The following is a 15150-nucleotide window of genomic DNA, read 5'->3' as shown; positions in this document are numbered from 1 at the left end:
TTTGAGGTTAACAGGTACTAGGAGGTACGAAGAATGAAAGTCCAGGCCCTGGTGCTCTAAGAAGAGCTAAATAACAATTCATTTAAAGATACTGAATTGCAAAGGGGTGCTTCCTAAATTATAAACATTACTAGTTTCAAAGCCCATTTATAAAAATGGGCTTTGAAAGGGGAGAAGGGGGAAGGGTAAGGGACACGCTCCCCCCCCCGAAAAGCGGCGCCGCGGTCCTCCCTCCCACTCACCGGCTTCGCGCTGGTCCTGGCTGTTAATGGCGGGGGCGTGGCCGAGGAGGCCGGGCAGCACGGAGGAGACGCGGGCCGGAGAGGCTGCTGCTGGCCAGCCCCCTCCCCGAGGCTTGTTTGCGGCTGTTGGCTGGCTCGGGGGACGTTGCTGCTGCTGCTGCTGGGGCTCGTGGGTCCGGCTGCGGGAAGGCAGCTCAGACTCCGTTGCTGGGCTCCGCTCGGCGCGCCGTGGGTGGAGGCGGAGGACCGTGGGCGAGGAGGCCGGGCATCACGGAGGAGACGCGGCCCCAGAGAGGCGTCTGCTGGGCAGTTCCTTCCCCGATGCATCTCTGCTGTTTGTCTTCGGCCATTGCACTTCCTGGTTCGTGGGGCTCCGTCGGGCGGCGGGGCCTCCCCCGGGCGGCGGTTCTGTTTTGGCGGCTCCGTGAGGCGGCGGGCTGACGCAGTGAGAGGCGCTTTGCGCCTCTCACCGCGTTAGGCCGCCGGGCAGGGAGCCCCCGGCAGCCACGCTCCACGCGGCTGCAGGGGGCTCCCTTGAGGCCGGCAGCAAAGGAGCAACAGCGTGGCTCGCAGTTGCTGTGGCGGGGATTTGGAAGGACCAATCGGCAGGCGCTGCGCGCCTGCCGATTGGTCCCTCCGATTGTCTGTCCAGAGGAAGGGTCCAACCCGGACCCTTCCTCATCACGGACACATCCCGCCCTAGAACCCCTTAGCCTTTTATTTAGTCCGTGGTGCCCACGGTGCCACGGGCGGTGTTAAGATAGGTAACATTTAAATACCATGAAAAAATGTCCCCAGTGATGAGACACTAAGAAAAGGGTATCATTCAGACCCTATTACATGCAACATTCTCTGTAAACTAAAGATTACTATGCATGCCTGCAAATGCTAGATCATTCATATCCCAAGTTCTTCTCTATGCCCATCATCTAATTCTTCCTGCTATGGAAACGGATGTGATTCAGTTCTTCTGCTGATAATTATTAGTTAACTGGGCATGTTCTTCCTCTGACAGATGTTTTAAACATTCCATAACTGTTTAACTTAGTTTGCACCATTGTGTAATACTGCCTCAGGTGAGACATTTTCCTTTCCATATACATGCACACAAAAAGGATATTGTACAAGATGCCATTCTAGGTGCTGCTGAAAAGCAGAAAACTTTATCATGAAGAGAGAAGAAGAAAACTGAGCAGCTTATAGCAGAAGACCCATCTCATCTGGAAACGAGCATCAGCCAAAAGATTACTCCTAAATCACAATGTTTCTGGAACGGCTGCAGAACAATATTATGTTAGTTCCATTGGCTGTTTTATCAGCAGTCACAGCTTTGCCCTTGGTCTGAGGCAGCAGGACAGTCCTTTGTAATCAGGTCATGCCAGTGTCACAAGGTAGGTGTTCTTCCTGGAGCTTACACTACTGCTGTGCTTTATGTCCTTGCTACTGTGAAGCTTGTTTTCTATGCCAATGCGCACTCAGAACGTCCTATTTTCATCCTAGAAACGCCTACATGTTTAGCAGGAATCTCTTCAGGCATGGTATCTTTACAGCACTATCTCAGCTAAAGTGCTCCTCGGTAAGCCAGACGGGATTGCATATTTGGCTAATTATTTTGTACAGTTATGTAAACAATAAGGAGAAAATCTTTAAAAACGAATTGGGGTATTAAATAGTACTGGGGTCTTTCAGAAGCCTGTCCTGGATCACTGTGCAGTCTATATCATGCCATTAGGCACCATGCCAGATAAGAGGATGCTTGGACTGCAGAGCAAGGATCCCGCACAATGTAATCCTGTCCGTTCCTTTTAGCAATACCAGGAAACCCGACCATTCTCAGTTCTAGGAAAGGAATATGCTTCGTCATACACACAAGAAAAACAGAAATCAAGATATACAGAGAGGTAAGAGCAAGAGCGTACATCACTTCAGTGCAATTTAGAAATCCCTTGAGCGATTCTGTAATTTTACCAAGAATGGGAGTGGGTGAGAAATGCGGGAGGAAACACCCAGACACTGGATGTATTTGGAACCAGACCGGGATCTTTTCCGCAGTTGAGTAAACCCCCGTATTGGCATTTTAAAATCCTCAAACAATGTGAAAAGTTGTGATAAGTAATGAAAGAAAGAGCTAGATATAGAGCTGCAGGGCAAGAGTTGTTTCTCTAAGCTGCTGCAGCCATCACCACCAGCACTCCTTATGAACCAAAGCTGACTCTGTTACCTCAAAACCCTGGTGGCAAATTGGCTTTTTTGTTGGTATCTCGACAAAACTGAGAGGCAGTGTAGTCTGGTGGCTAATTTGTTGGAGTTATTGTTAATAGAGAGGCCATATAAATTCACTGGTTGAGCATCTGCTTTCTGGCGAGATGGTCCTGGGTTCAATCACTAACAACTCCATGTTAAAAAATCAAGTAGTAGGAGATGGGAACAATCTAGACTAGCCCCAGTGGTCTAGTTCATTCTCAGGCAGAGTGCAAAATTCTAGTCTCCATGCTTCGTTAACTTAAAAAGCAAGCAACTTCTTGTTCATTTACCCAGTTCTAATGCCATTAGAATATAAAGGTCCTCTGCTTTACTTTATGCTGGTCAAACTCTGACCCAGCATTAGCCTTTACACTTTGCTCCTGATGATAATGCACTAAACTGACCACAGACTGCTAGGACCAAATGGCAGATGACACTGGGGATCTTGGAACAGGTGCTCAATGTGTAACTGCACCTCATGAAGTGGAGGGAAATTACTGGGGTTATGATGCTGGGAAAGGGAGGTTTTAACTCTGTCCCATGCCTGCACATGCCATTACCTGAACTGAAACGATCCCCCACCCCCTAGGGTTGTGTTTAGCTCCAGAAAGAGAGGGGAGAATCACAGTACCGGTTCTTTCATTTTTCCGTTGCTGGGGTTAAGAGCAACCCAGGGAGGAGGAAGTTTTAATCAGGAAAACAGGGCTTCTTTCCCCACCACCAGGACCCCCAATCAAGATGACATGAAGATAGATTCTGTCTCACATCCCCAACATCACATTTGGCCCTGAGAGGCAAAGAAGCAATTCTACTCACATCTTGCACAGCACAATAAATACTTTACTTAGACCCCAAGGAAAACTCATTTCTAAGAAGTCTCCTGAAGGTTCATTTTCTGCAGGCAGAAATGCAAAATTTCTGTGGCTCTATCCTGACTTAACTTCACTTCTTGAATGTTGTTCCCTTGGTCTTTACTGCCTTCTTGAAAATGGCATGTTGCTCCTTGAGAAAAGGACAGTTGGAGAATGTCCCATAAATATTTTTGCCACAAGCACCCGGTAGTTGCTCACCTCGGTCTGCAATGTCTGTTGTCCTGGTTCCTCTCTGCCCCCTCGTCCTCTGACTTCCTCTTCCTGCAAGCACGCAGTCACCAGGCTGGAATGTTTCCAGGGACAACTACAGGCTGTCTCCAAGTCCCCACCCTGCCAGGGAATGTACCTGCTCGGGCAAAGGTCAGCAGCACATGACACAGCCTATCAGATGTCTCACCTGGTAAAAGACGGACTAGGAAAGGAGGCTGGGACTAGCACCTGTTGCTTGACTGGCAGACTCAGGAACAACGGAAGAGGAGACGTTTTAATGTTATCCTCAGGCAACATCCTGAGGATTGTCCTAGAAGGCAACTCCAAGGAAAAGGAACCATGGCCTAAGCAGCCTAGCACGTTTGAGCAAAGGAAATGCCCTGTCCTTCATGGTGAATCAGCTATAGGTGAGTCAAGTCCATCCCCACTCAGTGAATGTCTCCCCACCCCTGCCAATATGGTCCACTTTTTTCTTTGGACATGATTTAGTGTGGCTGCCTCATGAAAGATCTCAGTAAAACTAAACATCTCTCTCTCCTTTTGTGTGTGTGTGTGTGTGTGTGTGTCATTCTCATTTGTACACACCCACATTTCCCTGAAATTACGATCACAGTCACAGCTCGGTTGGAGCTGTGCTAAACCCGAATATACCTTTGTGACATAACAGGCTTCTGGGGGGCGTATGAGAATGTGTGCCGAAAGGTAATTGCAGAAAGAGGAAGCATTCTTCCCCATGGTCCTCCTCTCCCAATCACCCCACATGCCAAATGTAAGAAGAGATAAGGAGCACTTTTACATCCTTCCCAATAGGGGTTAATGCTGAATAGTTGGCAAGCCAAGCTGGCTGCAATCACCTCCTGGCTGCAGGCAATTCCAGAAAGACACAGCAAGCAGTGTCTCCAGCCCTGCCTGTCAACAGTAGCACAGCTCACAGGCAAGCACCACACAGAACATGCAGCTGCCTTTTTGCTGTCACGGGACACGAATGGAGCTATGGACTTTAAACAGCACTGCCCAAAATCCATGACCTACTGGGTTCAATGTGTCTAAATTATAAATTTCCTAGTGAAGACCCGGGGGTGGGGAGTGTGTGGCTCCTCTTGATCTTTAGACCAGTCCTTTCTCCTGTTGTGTGACTTCAGTTGGCAAAATGCCCTGTACTTGTCTGTTCTTCTGATGGTTTCAGGGATGATCTCATGCTCTGTCCCTGCTGGAGTGGGGTGCTTGGCCTGATACTGTCAGGCTGTGTCTGGTTCAAGGACCTTCTCTGTCCAACCACCTGGGCCTACTGGGCCAACCAGTGGTTGAATCCAAAACTGTCAAGCATTTAGAGAGTCAGCTTGATGTAGTGGTAGAGTATCAAACTCAGATCAGTAAGCATTAGGTCCACTCTGCCTAGCCTACCTCCTCAGTGTTGTTATGGGAAAATATGCAGTCTATATGCCCCATTCTTGTAAGATTGGGGGGAGGGAATAAAATGTGTGTAATGATAGAGGGAATCTTCCATAAAAGAGGATACTTAGCTACCACCCTCTGAGTTCCCTCTGAATACCCCATCAGCAATAATACCCTCCAGGTCCTAGAACTGCAGATGCAAGGACAATTTAAAAACTGATCTTTTGGACATCTACTGTCCAATTTTACATGTATTTTCATTAATTATAGCCTTAAATAGTGGTGGATTTAATTCCCATTGGCCTCATCTTCAGAAGTAATTCTTTCCCCTTTCCTGCATTACCCACACTTGCTGTTTTCCATGGTACAAAATGCATAGCCATTTGATGGTTAAAACAAAAATGGGGCAATGCATTTCACAAATATTTGTGCCTCCACACAAAATCCCCATTTCACACCTATTGCAAAATTGTTCACAAGGGCTTTTACATGCCCTTCAAAATGGCAACTTTTGCAACAAAATCAATCTTGCAAAAATTCAGCACAACATCAAGTCATTTCCATTCCCTCCTAGACAGACTACACGAATTTGAGATTTGAGATTTCTCCAGACTAATGTATAATAATAAGCAAGTGATCCCTGTGGTCTGCTGTACAAGAAGCTTTACTCCAGCAGCACTGGCTACAGGGCAGCTTTTTCATTTGTTTCATTTGTTTTCTTTATTCCTTCAGTTATTTATGTTATAGCTTTTTATACAAAGACTAACTTCATTACATGGAAAATAAGCTTCAATCATGATATGACTTCAAAGAGAGAAAAGAAGAAGCTGATTATTCTGGAAATATTAAGGGATGGAATGTAGAAGTAATAAATATCATTGTTGCCTGTGGCAAAATGTGGCTTTGGGATCCATGTGGATGGGAAGGTGTGGTGGAAATTTGCACCCCACTGCCCACATCTGGTGCTATTCGCTCCTTCCACCAGCAGCCTTTTTGAAGGCTCCCCCCCCCCCAAAAAAAAATAGATTGGTAGGAAAAACCTAGTTATAGCATCATTGCACCTTTTTTTTTTAAAGCTGACCCAAAACAATTGGGCAGGAAAGGGGGGGGGAAGTACAAAGAGACTTCCCCCCATGTGGAGCCTCTGTTGTCACTGCAAATGCCTCTGTATTAATAGTGGCACAACAGGTAATTGTCCCTGTGTAGAAGCAACCAGGACTAGTGTGATGCCAAAGTTCTTCATACTCGAGTCCCTGTACCTGAAGAACCCTTCTTTTTCTGATATATTGCAATCAGGTTGTGTCATCTTTGAACAAAACCAGTGGTTGTAGCGGCTTGAGAAAAGGGTTTGGATTTCTGGCTGTTCCTCCAATCAGATAAGCAGCTGCCTGAAAGCGAGGCACATCCAGGGTATCTAGGGGAAGAAGTCTTAAAAGTGAGGAGGGAAAGGTAAACAGATACGGTCTCACACTGGCATATCCTGCTACAGTACAGGATCATGAACAAATATCTGTGCTAGGTTGGGGAAAGTCTGCAGTTTGCGCATGAAGTTACTGACAAAACTGTCAGTAAACTGTCAAAACCGGGTGCCAGTTTCTTCATAACAAAGATTGTGTCTCAAGGGTTAAGACAGCCTTGACGCAATCATCTATTGTCCAACAAGCCAAAGAGCCAGTTGGTGACAAGAGGCAGATGCTGATGAAGGGACCATGTGAGGCTGGTAAAGTGAATGAGTCTTTATTCCTGTGTGGGATCTCTGCCTATAGCATTAGGAGCAAGCACTGCTCAGTCAAGGGATGTCATGCTGATTTGTTCCAGGACCCCTAGGGCAAGACAGGCACCACAGCATCAGGGGCACGTTTGCTGAGGGGATATCCAGGCTGCAGCACCAGTGAGTGGAACTTCTTAGAATTCCTAGAGGGGAGGGCTGGCATGGAAGGATCTCCTGACCCATCTCCGTGGAAAATGGGATTTCATTATCCGAGCCCTTTGCTGAAAGAGATGGTAAACCTGAATCCTTGGAAGTTAGAAATTCAGTTCAAATACCTCAAAAAGGAAAGACTGAAAGAATGGCTTAACATGGATAGGCAAATCCTCCTTGTGGGAATGTACTGGGGAAATGCATAGCAACAGAGGATACAAATAGTTCTCTGACCACCGCTACATTCTGATAATTTAACATGTAGTCAAGAAGGTGAGTTCCCTGACCACCTAAGGAAAGGAAATTTAGCACCTGTGTCGTGCTTTGTAAGAAAATGTGTCCTTTTATTCAAAATCATGCTTAAATTTTCACAGATGGCCACCAGACATGTTTCGTCAATAATAACATTTTCTTCCTATTTGTAGCTATTAAATGTCATTCTTAACCTTTTGGAGGAAGGTATTGATGTTAGTGGTGATAACAATGAAGGATTGAACCATTCTGGATTGGCATGCATCCTTCTAGATGCTTCTTTTGCCCCCCTTTTTAGGCTTCTTTACTGTGGCCTCATATGACGGCACTATGCATTTCTGCTTACTGTAGTTGCCTTTCTCTATACCTTTTTCCGTCCCCTTACAAGATCAGATTCAAGGGTAACCTACAGGGTTTTATTTCCATAGAATCAATGTGGTTTCTACAATGTATTCATACGATTTTGTTTTTTTCTAATAACTTTGACATGCTGTTTGTCTTTTGAAAATGTTATCCTGCAGAGACAATATTTTTGGAAAGATCTCTGCTGACTAGTAATTGTTAGTTGAGGACTAAAGTGGGTGCCTTAAGAGAGTGTGTTTTTTTGCCTGTAATATATTCGTGTGTCACTTTGTACCTAGCAACATGGAATTTGATATGTTATTCAGCTGCCTACTTTGTCACTGTAATAGAACAGTGGTCCCCAACCTTTTTATCACCAGGGACCGGTCAACGCTTGACAATTTTACTGAGGGCTGGGGGGGGTAGTCTTTTGCCGAGGGACATCGCCGCCTGAGCCCCTGCTCCACTTGCTTTCCCACCAGTGCCTCTGACTTCCTGCCACCTGCTGGGGGGCGCTGCCAGCAGCAGCTGTGCAGTGCCACGCCAAGGGGGACCCCAGCCACTGAAGAGCACCAAAGGTGAGCTGGTGGCAGAGTGGCAGGGCAGCCCCCGAGGCAGCAGCCGGGGGGGAGGGCGAGGAGGAGCTGCGGACCGGTCCCGGTCCCTGGGCCGGGGGTTGGGGACCACTGTACATATGTATTTTGAATAACTTGTGTTATCTCTAAAGATTGCTACTTTATCTTGCATTCTTTCAGCAGTGTTTGTGGATAATATATTGCAGACAAAGATTTGGATTGTTGCTGTAATTCAATATGTTATATCCATATCTGACCCCTTGCTGCCTATTCCCCTTCCCCACTTCCCTCAGAGTTCCAGTGCTATGAGGGTTTCATCATCCTGTTCTTCACCCCTGTTAGTTGTGACTTCATATTTTGGTTACTTTTTATTTGTGGTTCTGTGGTCAGCAAGGTGTACTGTGATACAGGTTCAAATTCTCACTGTGCTGTGCAGCAGCTGGGTGGGCGGTGTTGGCTTCACACTAGATCATTATACTCTCTACTTCACAAGGTTTTTGTGAGGCTAAAGGGGTGGGTGTGTATATATACTGTTGACTCTTGCTTTGAAATGCTGTTATTTTATAGCTTGTTCATATCCATCATATAGGCATAAAGTAAAGAAACTGATATAGCAGGATTTGGTGCCAGGGATAGGGTTCCTACACAGAGAAAAGCTAAATAAATTCAGAGGGTAGACATTTGTATCCATTTCTATCTCAAATGAACCTTGCAATTTAACTTCATTAAATTTATCTAATTGTAAATATTTTTAATTCTTTCCAAAATGGAATGGAATTGGTTACCTAAAAAGGATTCTACCAATAAGTTACCTCTGAAACTTTTAATCCAAGTGCCTCTGCTCTGCAAAGTGAATCAGCAAATGCATCAAGGTTGGCAAAATTTAAGCAGAATCTACTCTAGCTAATGAGATTGAAAAGATTTAGGGTCAGGTTCATACTTTGTCCCAGAATTGAGGTTTTATATGCAAAAGGCATGGGAAAGAACATTAGAGTCACCAGCTCTCCCCAACATGTGAAATACTTTCAGGTTCAGACTAGACATGGTACACTGTCACATGTACCTTCCTACTAACATTTGCTTTTTAACAAAAAAGCTGAAGTTTGAACACAGGAACAGCAGGGGACAAGGAGTGCTTAGCCTGATCTCCTCTAACTGTTTTTCTAATCAAAATTAAATACAACCACCTGTTTTTCCAACCACAGGGAAAGATCTGAGTGTGTTTCTTTTATTCTGCAAATAGAAAAGCAGCTTGGGTTTAGCAAGATGGTTTAGTTACTGGCCCTCTTTGGCCTGATTCAAATATAGTCATGCACACCAAGCTTCTTTGTGCACCTATTAAAATAAGTGTGATGATGACCACAGGCACTAGATCCAGGTAACAATATGTATTCCCATATCCAAATGATAAGGCATGTTTACTATGTGAAGACAGTGATCAGATCTTCAGGGTTCCATGTAAATCTACATCGTAGTGCTCCTGTCTCTGATGCCTGATTATCTTCACCTCTCTCTGTGCATGTCAGTGTATCCCTGCTCAACTGCATCCAGAGCTGACAAATCCAGATTGATCTATAGATCCTCCACTTCACTCCATATACTGGTGTTAGGGATGTGGGCAGTTTCGGCAAATGAAAAACAACTGTTCCAAGTTCAGAAACCTTCCAATGTATATTCAGATTGCCTATTGCATCTAGTGGGTTTGTTTTAGGTTTTATGTCATTAGAAATATGACAAGACATTACAGAATGGCTAGCAGAGGCAAGTGTGATATCAAAATAGATGTTAACATACTGGAAGAGCAAAGATATCGCTAAAATACATAAATTTAGGTATGAATGAGGGGACCACATATTTATCTAGAGAACTCATCAATATATGTATAATGGATGTATACCAGTGGTCCCCAACCTTTCTGAGGCTGGGGACCGGCAGGGCATCGGGCTGCGCACGCGCGGGCCACGCCCGTGCATCGGGCTGCGCACGCTGGCCGCGCCCACGCATTGCACATGCGTGGATGCGCCATGCGCATGCGCAATGCACGGGCGCGGCCCGGCCCTGATTCTCTCTCCCCGCCCTCCCACAGTAAGAAGCTTCCCGGGGAAGTTTTTTACTGCGGGGGGGGGGGCGGGGAGAGGGAGCCGCAGCCCGGCGCCATGGCCTTCGCGGCCCGGCACCGGGCCGCGGCCCGCAGGTTGGGGACCACTGATGTATACAATTGAATGGGAAGCTATTAACATCCAAGGGTGAAAAAGTAAACACTGGAGGGAATCCACAACACAATTTAGAAGAAGACTTGGTTCTTATATGCCACTTTTCTCTACCCGAAGTAGTCTCAAAGTGGCTTACAATAGCCTTCTCTTTCCTCTCCCCACAACACCCTGTGAGGTAGGTGAGGCTGAGAGAGACCTGATATCACTGCTCGGTCTGAAGAGTTTATCAGTGCCGTGGCAAACCCAAGGTCACCTGAGGGTTTCTTCCTCAGGTGACATAATGTTTGAGTGAAGACTCATACTGTTGCTATGGAGTGGTGTGTCTCTTTTATGAACATTCGTCATACAAATGGATCTGACTTTTCTTTCTACAGTGCCTCCATTGTATGTAAAATGACAGAAAATGAAGGCAAAGTCCTCACAAACTCTGCACAAATCCCTCTCAATCTTCTCATCACTCATGGTACAGATTTCAGTAAAGAAAATTATGATGTCATCCGTTCAGTTGTGCCCGACCCTCACCGATTCTATAGGCAAGTCTTTGCTATGCTCCCCTGTCTCTGACTGCTTCTTTGAGTTGGTTCATGGTCATCCCTGCATCTGCTTTGACCGTGTCGAGCCAGCGAATCCTTTGGTGACCACGTTTCCTTTTGCCGCTGACCATGCCAAGCATTAATGATTTTTCTAGCAAGTTTGATCGCATGATGTGTCCAAAATAAAGAAAATATCAGTTACAAATTGAGTGTATCCCTGAAACGAAAGATACAAATTAACATAAAGTATTAAAGAATACCTCATGAAAACAGCCAGTATTTCAAAGTACAGAAATATTAATTGAAATTGTGAAATCAGAAAATAATAGGACATTAGGGGTAAGTTTAGACTTTAGAGCATAAAGACAGAATCTACACAACCCTGCCATGTGAGTGTAATGGTTAAGAGCTGTGGCTTCTAATCGCTTTCAGCTCCACTTACCAACCAGGGTGTCTGTTGTGGGGAAAGGAAGGGAAGGCAATTGTAAGCCGCTTTGAGACTCCTTCAGGTAGTGAAAAGCAGGGTATAAAACCAACATTTCTTCTTAAAGCAGGTTTGTCTTCACTGTACTTCACTTGACCTCACAGGCACTGGAATTTCACTTCAACATTTGGTCCTCATGACTCTTTTTACCTCTGTAAATAGGAGCCAGGCTTGTTCAGGGAAGAATCCTTTCCAAACAGCAGTTTTTCCTTCATAACTTTGTGTTTTTTTTTTCAGATAAATGTCAGGAGCCTGGCAAGGTTAGCAGCAGATAAGCTACAGGACAACCTCAAGCTTTCGCTTCCTGCTTCAAGGCTGACAGTTTCGCACCTTTGACATGCTGGATCCAACACAGGCCAATTCCTTCTGACTGATGCCTCTCACAGGGACCAAGTGAAGAGGGCTGCCTGAATCTTCCCTTTATGCCTTGGGAAAGGACACACCCACCCACTTTGCTGTGCCCTAACAGCTACCTGCAATAGTGGCTCCGGTGCATCACCCATTGCGTGCATGAGCTGACCCGGGGTCCGTCATGCCTGAACTAGAGAGACTGGGTGGATCGAGGCCCCCTACCAATGCTGGTCAGATTCAGAGAGACATTCTGGAGGAACATGTGGAGTTATGGTGGTTCCAGCAGCCCAGAAAATCGTTCCTTTGCTACGGGGTTGCTGTGGCACTCATCCTGGCCTGTGGAGTCGGTGGCATTGGCCTGCTGTACAGTACTAGCAGCCGTTCTGGGGAATGGAGACTAGCCGTGGGCACCACCCTCTGCCTACTGGCCCTTTTGGTATTGCTGAAGCAGCTGCTGAGTTCAGCCATCCAGGACATGAACTGCATTCGCAGGCGGGAGCAGGTTGAGCTGCTGAAGAGCGGTGGTGCCTCAGACTGCGTTGTGCTGCTCTTGACAGCCCTGGTGCTCCTGGTGTGTGGCACAGTCCTCACGGCACTCTCCTCCACTGCCACCACTAGCAGCAGCAGCAGCCCCACGCGCCCCCTGGCCAGCATGTTCATCAGCGGCATAGTGCTCACAGCTTCCGGGTCTATCCTCTTGCTCTGTCTGCTTCTCTATTTGACATGGACCTCTTGCCACTCGGCCACATATCAGACCCGAGACACTGGCAATGGCAGGGCCCTCTCCACTATATCAGGACACGTGGCAGCCAATCAGCAGCTCGCCACTGCCTCCAGCACGGCCAACCTTATTTAAGCACGAGCTGCTGCCTCTGACGGAGGGGAAGGTGGCTTTAACTCAAGATTCCGAATGGGCATTTGCACTTTATTTTGCACCTAAAAGATAGACTGTTTTCTGCAATGACATAGAAGAACTTCACTGCAAAGTTGCAAGCTGCAGTGCCGAAAGTGCAATCTGGCCTTGTTGACCAGATACTATTGCTGTTGAATGCTGAGTTGGTATTGTGTGAGTGAAAGAATAGCTGTCATTCCAAAGGAATGGCTTCTGGCAGAAGAAGCGTCTCCCATTTGGCTAATGGGTGCTCGGTTTAGAGGGATGTGAAATGCAAAGCTTTCACCAGTTTCTCTCAATGCCCAGCACAGCCCCATCCTGGCTTCTGAAGTACCAAGGGGCATTGCTCCCACTCTTTCATGTGCAGCTTTGCAGTGAAAAATTAGACACACGCTTGAGAAATGAAAGCTGCATTGCTAAGAATACTGAATTATATATCCAGTTCCCCTTTTTGCACTTTTTATGTAGCACAATAATTGCCAGAATCACAGAGTGAAAACAGCCCTGTTATGACCATCCTACGCAGAGAAAAGGGTCACTAGAAGTAGGTTGACTAATCTGCACTGGAAACCTGCCTCAAGAGTTTGTTTCTTTGGTACCAAAATGCTAAGGATGGTGGCAAAGCTCACAGTCAACCAACCCAATCTGGCACTTGACAATGAGGAGGGACGATATGCCCTGATCTCAAACGGGTGTGTATGAATTGGGATTAGAAACAAGGCTACAGAAATGTGTATCAGGACAGAACCGTGCAGTGAGTGTATGCATGGGCATGCAGAAGTATGGGTATACAAGGCATGATATTGTGACTGACATGCACAAGTGCCAAGAAGGGCTGCTATACAGGCACCTAATTGACAAGGCGTGAAGAATTAATCCTACTTTGCTTACTGAACTGCTCAGGAAGCCTCTGTTCCCTGGAAACTATGCGGGCTGACTGAGCTTATCATGGACTACTTTGCCCTTAACTTCACACAGCTCTATGTATAGTTATGATCTCGGTCCATTCCATTATGTTACTTTTTCAAAGGGCCATGAAGGGTCACATCTGTAGTAAAAAATAAATGAATAAATCCAAGATTTCACATATTCTGTTTTCTTGAGCTTTTCCTAAACTATCACTGGCACTATCAGTATGATGGAAGCATATATCTAATAGTGATTCCTTGACCTCCCATGCAGAGGGATATGTTTTTCAAAGACATGGGGATACTCCCCCAATAATTGGGTACATCTGCATATGAGCAGATCATTTTTTAAAAATAACATTGGTTGGCTGAGAAGACATGACTCTGACACTTGAGGACGAAGAGGGAAGAAACATGAAATTAGGCAGAGCAGGCAAGGAGCAATGGCATCTTCCCTCCCTTTCAGGTCCTCTTCTTGGTCAAACCTAAGAGTGGGTTGGGCCTAAATTCTGCTTCATGAAGGAATCAGAATCAGCTGCTTTCTTTTGGGGCTGGATGGTGTAAGAATCAATAGTTGCTGAAGATGGCATGGTTTGCAAATTAGGCAAATGTTTATATAATTATCCTTTCTATTCTATTCTATCCTATCCTATCCTATCCTTCCCTTCCCGTTCACATTTGGGGAAAGAAGGCATGAGGAATACTTCACTGGTATAGGAGCCATGTGGTGTAGGAGCCAGCTTGGTGTAGTGGTAAGGAGTGTGGACTTCTACTCTGGGGATCCAGGTTTGATTCACCGCTCCTCCACATACAGCCAGCTGGGTGACCTTGGGCTCACAACAGCACTGATAAAGCTGTTCTGACTGAGCAGTAATCTAGGGCTCTCTCAGCCTCACCTACCTCACAGGGTGTCTGTTGTGGAGAGGAAAGGGAAGGCGAGCGTAAGCCGCTTTGAGCCACCTTCGGGTACAGAAAAGCGGCATGTAAGAACCAACCCTTCTTCTTCTTCTGGTGTATTTACTGCAAAGGAAGATGTATGCAGGCATGCTGATCACTACAAGGCTCAAGTCCCCTATCAGGCTTTGTTTTGTTTTCGTATTTCTTACCTCTTGTACCACCAGGCGAACTCCATTAATCTGGCAGTCCCCTACAGCTGTTTTTAAAGGGTTGCTGTTTGGCCCCCTTTTAAAAATCTCATTCTGTTCATCTGAGTACACTGAAAACCAGTGAGGTTGCCCAGGCTACGGTTTGTTTCTGAGCACAGATGCAGCCAGTCACTTGCCAAGCTGGTTCAAGGCCAGATTATGAATTTCAGTTTAGCCTCAGACAGGGTCAAAGCAAAACATTTTGACTAGACTGTCTAAGTAGAGAACCTGTTAGCAGGTTCAATTCTACTCACCTGTTGCCCAAGTTTTCATAATCCCTGCTCAACTAATACCACAACGCAAGAACCACCCAAGTTCTGCTACCAAGCTTTCAAGACGCTACTTAGCGGAGATGATTAAACCCTCCAACAGGTCTAAAGCTTCACTGTCACATTCTTTTTCTTGTATCTTACAAAAAAGGTGAACACCAAATATGAGTTTTTCCATGCCAGAAAGGTCAGGTACAAAAGTTTCATGCACCAGTTATGTGTCTCTGTATCAGATCTTTCCAGCATGACAACAACTCACTTCATCATTTTTTTTTTATTTTTGGTAACTCTGACATTTGCTT

General features: G+C 45.9%; 1 protein-coding gene across 5 annotated transcripts; it reads left to right on the top strand.

Moving 5' to 3' along the window:
• Positions 1 to 3615: 3615 nt before the first annotated feature.
• Positions 3616 to 13600, top strand: TMEM125 (transmembrane protein 125). Of its 5 annotated transcripts, none has more exons than XR_013230356.1 (2): positions 3616 to 3975; positions 10641 to 11480. XR_013230356.1 is itself a non-coding variant. In XM_077334136.1 (2 exons), exon 2 carries the CDS (start codon positions 11816 to 11818, stop codon positions 12488 to 12490), a length of 675 nt encoding a protein of 224 aa, XP_077190251.1. In that variant the 5' UTR covers positions 3630 to 3975; positions 11521 to 11815; the 3' UTR covers positions 12491 to 13600. The 5 variants fall into 5 exon arrangements, 4 of the variants coding, with proteins under 4 accessions (XP_077190251.1, XP_077190255.1, XP_077190253.1 ...); XM_077334136.1 differs by lacking the exon at positions 10641 to 11480 and adding an exon at positions 11521 to 13600 and having other exon boundaries at positions 3630 to 3975; XM_077334140.1 differs by lacking the exons at positions 3616 to 3975; positions 10641 to 11480 and adding exons at positions 6411 to 6683; positions 11521 to 13600.
• Positions 13601 to 15150: the final 1550 nt, after the last annotated feature.

Source organism: Paroedura picta, chromosome 4, assembly GCF_049243985.1.
Source record: "Paroedura picta isolate Pp20150507F chromosome 4, Ppicta_v3.0, whole genome shotgun sequence".
Lineage (NCBI taxonomy): Eukaryota > Metazoa > Chordata > Lepidosauria > Squamata > Gekkonidae > Paroedura > Paroedura picta.
The sequence above is the reverse complement of the archived record's forward strand: the minus strand, read 5'-3'. Positions and strand labels throughout refer to the sequence as shown.